We start from the raw sequence: 9,610 nt of genomic DNA, 5'->3' as shown, positions 1-9,610 counted from the left end.
AGCCCAAGCAGAATTCAGCAGGTCATCTTCTCTGAGCGCACAGGTTTGGGGAAGCAGGTCTCGTCCAGTACACAGAAATTGAGAATTAAAGGGAGCTGAAGTAGCTCTGCCCGTTGAGTATGCTCGACAGCTTGCAAAAACATCTGAAAAGTAACATCCTGTAACACTGAAAATGGTGGGCTTACAACAGTGTAGCCAAAACGGGTGGTATCACCACTGGGGCCGGGGTCCCCAGACCCAGGAAGTAGAAGGGTGCAACACGTTCGAGATAATCTCCCGCTCCTGCATCTTCAGCAGCCATTCCTGCTCAGCTGTAAGATCGTGGATCAGTGCCTGCAAAAGGGAACAAGTCTCTTTTAACTGAGCCTCACAAGCTGAAGCCATTTCTACAGGACCTAAGCCAGTTCTTCAAAGGTCCAGCAGAAAAGCCACCTGTGGTCATGCGGGGGGCTACAATGGAAGCCTTTTCTCCCCCTTCCAGGACCTATTGCAGTATGCTTACTATGACACAACTAGAGCTACACCGTACAGCCACTTGTTTCGGTCTTCAGAGTGAAATGGGAGGGCAGGACGGGTTACATCAGTGCTTAGTTCTCGTGGCCCCTTCTAACATGCCCAGGGTAAGGCCGATCGCCACCTTGAGGTCAGGTAGCAATTTTCCTAAGGCCATTTTGGCTAGGGATTGTTTTTCTATCTTCTGGGCATGGAGCAAGGGTCACTAGGTGTGTGTATGGGGGAGAAGTAGTTGTGAATTTCCTGCATTGTACAAGGGGTTGGACTAGATGATCCTAGAGGTCCCTTCCAACCCTATGAAAGAAGCTATCCACAACCATTAATTCCCTGATCTACTTTGTCTTTAGAATCCTTATTTCACTTCACTCAGGGTTTCTAGCACTTTCATTACATGATCCTAGCCAATCAGCCCTGACTTAGGTGCTGATGTCCAGCCTATCAGCCTTGGTTTACCTGCTGATGTTTAGCCAATCAGCCTTGGCTTATTTGCTGATGTTTAGCCAATCAGCCTTGGCTTGTGTACTGATGTTACTGAAGCCAAACATAATTAATTTAGAGTGAGGGCAATGAGTCCTATGCTGGTCTCCTGGGGAATCCTAAACAATTAGGAAGGTGAGAGAAAGCTAACAGTGAAATCCTAAACAGAGTTACTACAGTCTAAGCCCATTGAAATCAATTAACCTAGACTGTAGTAACTTGGTTTAGGATTTCACTGTAAGCCTATTTAGGGAACGGCTTGCTGAACATTCGAACACCTCCATGCTTTTTACAGTGATCCTTAAAGGATTTCCAAAAGAAAAATGTTTTTGAAGGCTGACAAAAATGAAAATCACCCACTCTCTCTCTCTGCTTATGGCTGATTATGACTCAATTCTAGCTGCATCTTCCACTTCCTTCTAGTATTTTCCCACCATCAAGCAAAGGAGGAAAAAAATAGCACAGAAAATACATTCACGGGATAAATCGGGTGATATGCTTCAGTCGGGGGGATTCATGAGGGTGTGAATTTCATGCCTGCTCCAAAGTCCTCTCCCCAAATGAAGTTCATGTTCTCCCTTTGTTGGCATGATGGAACAATTCAAGCACTCTGCAAAAACAAGTCTAACTCATACCCTTAACTCATAAGTCGAAATAACTGAATATGTGAATGTGAGCGTTGCTTAGGAGTTGGTCTGAGGAGATACACTAGCTCCAGACCCCGGGATCCCCAACCTTTTTGAACCTGTGTGCACATTTGCAATTCTGACACAGTGTGGTGGGCACAGCAACAAAATGGCTGCCACAAAATGGCCGCTGCAAGAGGCAAAGCCATCCACAAAATGGCTGCCACAGCTTACCTTCAGTCACACAGTGACGATCATTGTGCTGCAGAAGCAGCTTTGGCCAAAACAGTGGTTTTTAAAATCTGCACAGCAAATCAAATCTACCCAAATCTCCAATTGCCCATCAGAAGCAAAAGCCCCACCTGGCCCCACCCACTTTCCGAAAACACTTGCCGGGCTCAAGGAAAGGTGCCAGCGGGCTCAATGGTGCCCAAAGGCACCACGCTGGGGAACCCTTCAGTAGCCCAATGCTCCTTACAGAAGGTTCTTACCACTTCACTGGTCAAGCGATCCATGCCATAGTAATGCACCGGGGAGGTTCGGTCATGATTATGAGGGTAGCCAAACCCCACAATGTTAAGTTCTTGGCATAGGTGGAGGGCGAAATTCAAAGCAATGATGCCGGTGGTGGAATGTTTCTGAAAGAAAAGGGATCTTCAACAGTCAAGAGTTCTTTTGCATGCATGTGGTTTTTAAAATACTTTTTATTGCAAACCAAGACTTTAAAAAAGAAAAGCAAAAGTACATTTTAGCAGTGGATTAAAACACGCTTGAGTAATCTCACGATACAGGTCACCTTCTATTATTTTCTTTCTATGAGTATTTTGTACAAAGAATACTTGTTAATACATCCAGTAGGCTGAAGTCTGTGGACTGCTTCTCATATGCAACCTACACTTGCCCCCAAAGTCAGGCTTGTACCTATCACAAGGTGAGGCAGTGGGTTGGATCCTTCCCCTGTCGTACCTGTCCCCTGAGAAAAGCTTGACACCTTCCTCCAGTCTAAGTCTTCCACTGGAAGACTCCTTAGGCTGTGTCATTGGATGATGGTTGGATCCACCCCATTCATGAGAATCACTGCTGACCTTATCACATCCCAGAGCAAATCACTTTCCCAGATGTGGTTGTTTAGTATTATGTATTTACAAGAATACCCTGACCTGGATAGCCCAGGCAAGCCTGATCTCATCAGATCTCAGAAGCTAAGCAGGGTCACCCTTGGTTAGAAATTGGATGAGGGACCTCCAGCAAAGACCAGGATTGCAGAGGCAGGCAATGGCAACCCACCTCTGTTAGTGGGCAACCCACTATGAAAACCCTGTCAGGTGTCACCATAAGTCAGCTATGAATTGACGGCACTCTCCACCATTTACACGAATTTTATTTATTTATTTATTTCATCTTCAATTTCTATTCCGCCCTCACCACACCAGCAGGCTCAGGGCGGATTGCATTCATAAAACTTTAAAATTATATTCCACAATTAAAACCACAATAAAAACAATATACATATTTAAAACATAAGAATACAAAATCAAATTGACAAGAATACAAGAATTGTGGGTGGGGGCATTCCATCCTCTCCCCCTTGCCCAACCGACCCCAGCTTCACTGCAGTGGCAAAGCCGGGGTCTAGTTGACTGGGGGGAGGATAGAACCCCCTCCTCCTCTGAGATTCTCTCGGGTTCCGCTCTCTCCCAGTTGCCCAGCTGTCTTGGAGCTTTGCAATGGCAGCAAAATTCCTGACCGCCCAATGTTTCACTGATGGAGCCACAACAGTGTTGATGGTGGGGTTGCTATAAAGATGAACAAACCTAAGGAATATCAATATTGGAGGGGGGATGGTTAGCCTTTGCCATGCCTATTTAGGGGTTTTCTGGCAGGCCCCTGCACAAAATCTTAGCAACCTGGTCATAGTTTAGTGGAACGGCATCTACTCTGCATTCAGAAGGTCCCAGGCTCAATCCAGCTAAAAGAATCAGGTAGCAGGTAAGGTGAAACTCCTCTGCCTGAGGCCTTGGTTACCTGCTGCCAGTCCGAGTAGACAATACTGAGTAAGACAGACCAGTATAAGGCATGTTCGTGGGTTTGGGATCATAGACTTGGTGGGCCTCTGATCTAGGGTTGCCAGGTCCCCTTACACTCCCGGCACGAGGCTGGGGACATGGCACTTATTTGGGGGGGGGGGTTGTCTCTGCATGCTTCACTTCTGGGTACATCATTGCGTGGGTGCAGGAGAATGTGTGCACTTTGCAATGGGCCGATTTGAGCCTCAACCGGACCGAATTTGGCCTGTTTGGGGCCCAAATCAGCCTGTTGCAAAGCACCCACACACTCTTGGGGTGGCACATTGATGTCACTCTTAGGAGTGATGTCATCACTAGAGCTGGGCACGAACAGAAAAAAACCCGAACCTGGTGTTCATTGTCCGTTGCCATCCACAAACAACAAACTACAAACATTGACAAACATGACCTGTTCATGAATATGTTCGTTGTTCGTGGGGGCCAGCAGGCCCTCCTCCAGCCATCAAGATCCCTATCACACCACTCCCAGAAACCCTACCTGAGCAGACAGCAGGAAATGTACCAATCGACAATACACAAATAATACCTTGGCCCCAGAGCCTGGCAGCAGCCCAGGAACCTGAAGGGGTAGATCCCTACTGCACCACTCCCAGAAACCTTACCTCAGCAGGCAGCAGGCAAGGTACCAGTAATAAATAATAGCTTGGCCCAGAGCCTGGCAGCAGCCCTGGAACTTGAAGAGGTAGATCCCTATCCCACCACACACAAAGAAAATTCAAGCTCGAAAGCACTCTCCCTGTCTCTCTCTCAAAATGCCAACAGCAACTGTCTCTCCCTCACTGTCTGCAAAACCAGAGCTGGGAACCCCCCTCCCCCCTGGTCTTTGCTCCCTTGTAACAAATTTGGAGCTCCACACTTGAAAGGAAGACCTGCCTATCAAGCTAACTTGGGCTTAGATTGGGGATTCCAGGGCAACAGCAGGAGTTCAGACAGAGTTCAGGCAGTCCTTGCCTCTGGTTGCCATGGGAATTGATTGCAGGTACCAGATTGGCCGTTTCCACACACCTTGAATAATGCACTTTCAATGCACTTTAGTTATCCTTTATAAGTGGATTTTGTGTTTCACACATGGAAACCCAGTTCCAAATGATCACTAGAGAGCACTGAAAGTAGCCAGTGTCTGGTTTGACAAACAGCAATGAACAGCAACGAAGAGGCTTGCAACGACTACCTGTTCGTTTAGAATGGGGCCTCACAAACAGCTTGTTCGCGAACAGCTGATTGGGCTGTTCATGGCTTTTTTTAGTTCACATTGCTGTTTGTGCCCATCTCTAGTCGTCACACCACTCCTGGGAGAGCACCGGCAGGCCCGTTACCGCACCCTTCTCCCCCACTGGCCAGGTGAATGGTGGCGGGGGTGGAGGGTGAAAGTGGGGGATCCCCCGCCCCCACCGGGGCAATGGGATCCCTACTCTGATCTGACCCACCTTAAGCTTCTATGTGGGTCCAAATGCCAAAGCTGATGCTTTAAAACTGCATCTTCATGCCCCGTTCTTGCAAAAAGGCAGTTTCTGCCCCAACCAAAAGAAAGCCTTCCAGAAGGACAGCCTGCAGCTTGTGTGAGACCTGCCTCTGCTTCACTTTCTGACCCCCCCCTTAACATGATGTGAGCAACACCCTTCTCTTTGCTGAATCATCTGTCCTTGTGCTATATAAATGCTCTCTGCACATTAACTTCCAGTTTGCAAACGTGAACAAACAAGCAAAAAAGATGGAAAACAAAACAAAACTCCAGAACACCATTAATCCATTTAGAAGCCACAAGGACCTTTACCAAGGCACACGCAAAAGCCCTCCATTAAAAAGAAGGAAACTCGACAACAGCAACTGCTAAACAACACAGGCTAAACCTCCAGGGTCTCAGCATACACTTAGCACTTAACGAGTGGGCTTGTAGCGCTTAGCACCAGTCTAGAAAGTGTGAGCATGTTTGTGAATGGCTGTCTGGGCTTGAAAAGCAGCAGGTTGGGGGGTTGGGCTCAGCAGTGACCTTGAGGCCCGCTATGCTCGCCAATCAAATGCAGATTTTGGCTATTTCCCTTCTGACTCTTAGGAATCTAAGCAAGCTTCCCTGCAAGAAAGCCCCTCTGGGACCTCCTTCTAAGTAAATGTATTTTGGATGAAGGTGTTAAAACCTCAACGGCCAGAGATAAATGATTTCTGGAATGTCCTACAAACGCACACCAGCCTGCAACATTAGCCTGCACTATGTTCAACTGTTAGCATATTGATTTTGCACAGACTTTTAAAGTCCATCTATTTCATTTGTTCTACCCTTCATACAAGGACCTCTGGTCAGCCCATATGGTTCTGCCCTCCTCCTCACAGCCATCTTGAGAAATATGTTATGCTAAGAGAGAGTGATTGGCCTAAGGTCATAAGCAAACTTTGTGTCTAAGAGGAGGATTTGAACTCAGGTCCCCAGATCTTAGCCCAACACTCTAACCACTACAGCATTTACTCAGTTGTATAACTAGTGTTTTTCACAGGTACACCATCAAAAAAGAAACTATGAGGTCATCTCACATTTGCATACAAGTTACAGTTATGTCCAATAAATAATTTTGGGGTGTGTATAACCCACATAAAAATGTTATCTTCAGAGTCATCTTCCAATCAACTAAATATGGTACACTGTTCTGGCTTTGAGATGGCCTACTATGTCCCCTGAGGAATAACAACAACAACAACAACTTATTAACATTCGATTTATATACTGCCCTTCAGGACAACTTAACACCCACTCAGAGCGGTTTACAAAGTATGTTATTATTATCCCCACAGCAAAACACCCTGTGGGGTGGGTGGGGCTGAGAGAGCTCCAAGAAGCTGTGACTGACCCAAGGTCACCCAGCTGGCTTCAAGCGGAGGAGTGAGAAATCAAACCCAGTTCTCCAGACTAGAGTTCCGCTGCTCTCAACCACTCCTTCAGAGTGATTTTCAAAGCACTTCCAAAGGTTTATTTATTTATAGTCCGCCTTTGTCACTGAGATTCAAGGTGGATTACACAGTGTAAGTCAATATGATCAACAGCTGGGGCATTGAATAAACAATTCAAAAGGCATAATTCCAAATACAGAGATGAAACACTGCTGAAACAAAAAGAGTAATTTGACATGATATATTAAATAACAAAACGACCCAGTAGGAGTACATCACATCACATCAACAGTATAATCTATTGTACAGTCCACACTCCCTGTCCTTTTACCAAAGGATCTCTCTAAGCCATTTCTTACAGCGTAAACCTATCTTGTGACTGAAAAAGCCCTCCTAAATAATTCAGTTTTGTATAGTTTATGGAAAGTCAAAAACAGTGCTGCTTTCCTGACCTCCTCAAGCAGGCCAGTTCATAATGTAGCAGTTGCCACAAAGAAAGCGCATGTACAGTCAACTTTTGCCTAAGTGCAAGGTGGTATATGCAGAAGGCCTTGTCCAGGTGAGTGCAGCTGTCGTGATGGAGCATAACCGGAAAGGTGGTCTTGCAGATATGGGGGCAAGGCCATGAAGGGCTTTCTAAGTGATCGCACAAACCTTGAATTGAGCGCAGAAACTGATGGGCAGCCAATGGAGCGAATGCAGAACAGAATATACATGCTCTGACTAGGTCCTGATAACAATCGAGCTGTAGCGTTCTGCACCAGCTGGAGTCTCCAAGTTGACTTTGAGAGGAGATCTATGTAGAGTGTATTATAGTAGTTTTGTCTCAGTGGGTCTCATCTTTACTCCCATCATTCTTCCAAAGAGCTCAAGATGGCTGACATACATGGATTTCCCCCACCCCCCCTCCAATTTTAACTTCACAGCAAATCTGTGAGGTAGGCTAGGGTCAGAGAGAATGACTGGTTCAAGATCACCCAACGCTCTACACAGCCAGGCGAGGACTTGAACCCAAATCTCCCAGTTCCTAGTCTAACCACTACACCAGCTCTGGGAAGCATGGCAGAGTCTTCTGAAACTCAGGCCCAGAGACTCAGGGAGTGGAGTCTAGGTGGGTCAGTCAGAGGGGTGGATTTTGGTGGGATGGCAGCTGGTGGATCAGGAAAATGCTGCACATGGAACAGAACTAATAGTAAAAACACTTCAAGCCAAGCAGAAAATAACACCTTTCTGTTCTTTTCTTCCCTGATATTCTTCCTCCTCTGCAGACCCTAAGAAGAAGGCTTAAACCCTGAAATTTCAGGGCATGGAAACTCTAGTTACAGAGGTTTGCAGAAACAAGCTGACAACTGTATTGACCCACTCAGATGTTTAGAAATGCCATGGCCACCTTCCTCAACAGTGAGAAAGGCTATGCAACTGTTCCAGACTGCAGTGGAGCGTGTCCTCACGGGAACCCCATTTAGGACACATATTCAATATGTACTGCACCAGCTGCACCGGGTCCCGGTTGAATTCCGGGTCAAGTCCAAGGTGTTGGTGTTAATCTTTAAGGCCCTCAACAGACTGGGACCTGCATATGTTCCCCAGAGGGTGTTACACTATGCAGATCAATATCTGCTGGTAGTCCCTGGCCCCAAGGATGTTCACTTGGCCTCAACCAGGGCCAGAGCCTTTCCAGCCTGGTGGAACGCTCTCCCAGTTCAGACCCGGGCCCTGCAGGGCTTATTACAGTTCCGCCAGGCCTGTAAAACAGAGATGTTCCTCCAGGCCTATGGGAGTGGTAGAGGAGCTGGCGAACTATCCTGCTGGTCCTTTTTGTTCCGCTCCACTGTCTAATGAGATCTGTTGTGCCTACCCAGATTTTATTATTTTGTGATTTTAACTGTTATTTAGTGTGTGTGTGTAAAAACTGTGGTTTTATGAAGTTGTGGCCCACCCTGAGCCCAGGTGGGCAGGATATAAATAAATAAATAAATAAATAAATAAATAAATAAATAAATAAATAAATAAATAAATAAAGAAAGAAAGAAAGAAAGAAAGAAAGAAAGAAAGAAAGAAAGAAAGAAAGAAAGAAAGAAAGAAAGAAAGAAAGAAAGAAAGAAAGAACGGACCAACGGACGGAACAAGACACAACCTGCACAGCACAGAATGGGTGGGGTGTATGCCTCCCCCATGCAAGGAATGCACTCAGCCATAAAGGCTTTAAGAGAAAGGATTTAGAGTCCATACCTGAGTCCACTGATCCAGTTGGAGGAATTTGAATGTTGCTTGGAAGGTAACATAGGGGTTCAGTATGCGCAAGTGGGAGGCCTTCCCCTTCCACTTCATAGGGGGCTGGCGCCAAAACCCAGCCAGAGTCTAGAGAAGGCAAAGAAAAAAACTCAGAAATAATGATGTGCAACACACACACAACCCTCTGGGTGGCCATGAATTTTAAAAGGAATTTTTTTGCACGTGTCCCTCCTCAACTCTCAAAAAATCCAGGGAGTACTCAACAAGGACATTTGCGGGGAGGGTGGGGAATCAATGTCCTCATTCCTTGTTATCCCCACTCTCCTAAGCACAGGGCTTTTTTTCAGCAGGAACGCAGTGGAACGGAGTTCCGGCACCTCTTAAAAATAGTCACATGGCTGGTGGCCCCGCCCCCGATCTCCAGATAGAGGGGAGTTTAGATTGCCCTCCGCGCCGCCGAGCGGTGCGGAGGGCAATCTAAACTCCCCTCTGTCTGGAGATCAGGGGGCAGGGCCACCGGTCATGTGACCATTTTCACCAAGGGTGATTTAAACTTTAAAAAACTCCCCCCTTGTTCCAGCTGACCCAAAGTGATGTCATTGTGCAGTCTTGAGTTCCACCACCTCTTTTCCCAGGAAAAAAGCCCTGCCTAAGCATAAACTCTTCCCTTTTATAAGGGGAAGGGGTAACAACAGTAGCAAAGGCACATTAGACACAGGGGAAGGCCCCTGTAAGGATTTTCCTTACCTAAGACAAATCCCACACGCCCAGCCATCATTTTCTGCAAGGGAT

At 46.5% G+C, this 9,610-nt stretch overlaps 1 protein-coding gene across 1 annotated transcript in view; it reads right to left on the bottom strand.

Annotated features, from left to right (window-relative positions):
• Window positions 1-9,610, bottom strand: part of LOC129341908 (CMP-N-acetylneuraminate-beta-galactosamide-alpha-2,3-sialyltransferase 4-like) — a 139,802-nt gene continuing 130,192 nt past the window's right edge. Inside the window, exons 9-11 of the mRNA XM_054997264.1 lie at window positions 8,816-8,944; window positions 2,108-2,254; window positions 1-333 (exon numbers count right to left, since the gene is read on the bottom strand). Coding sequence (XP_054853239.1) covers window positions 211-333; window positions 2,108-2,254; window positions 8,816-8,944 — 399 coding nt within the window. The 3' untranslated portion in view covers window positions 1-210. The remainder of the gene's footprint in view (window positions 334-2,107; window positions 2,255-8,815; window positions 8,945-9,610) is intronic.

Source organism: Eublepharis macularius, chromosome 14, assembly GCF_028583425.1.
Source record: "Eublepharis macularius isolate TG4126 chromosome 14, MPM_Emac_v1.0, whole genome shotgun sequence".
In the NCBI taxonomy this organism is placed as follows: Eukaryota; Metazoa; Chordata; class Lepidosauria; order Squamata; family Eublepharidae; genus Eublepharis; species Eublepharis macularius.
The sequence above is the reverse complement of the archived record's forward strand: the minus strand, read 5'-3'. Positions and strand labels throughout refer to the sequence as shown.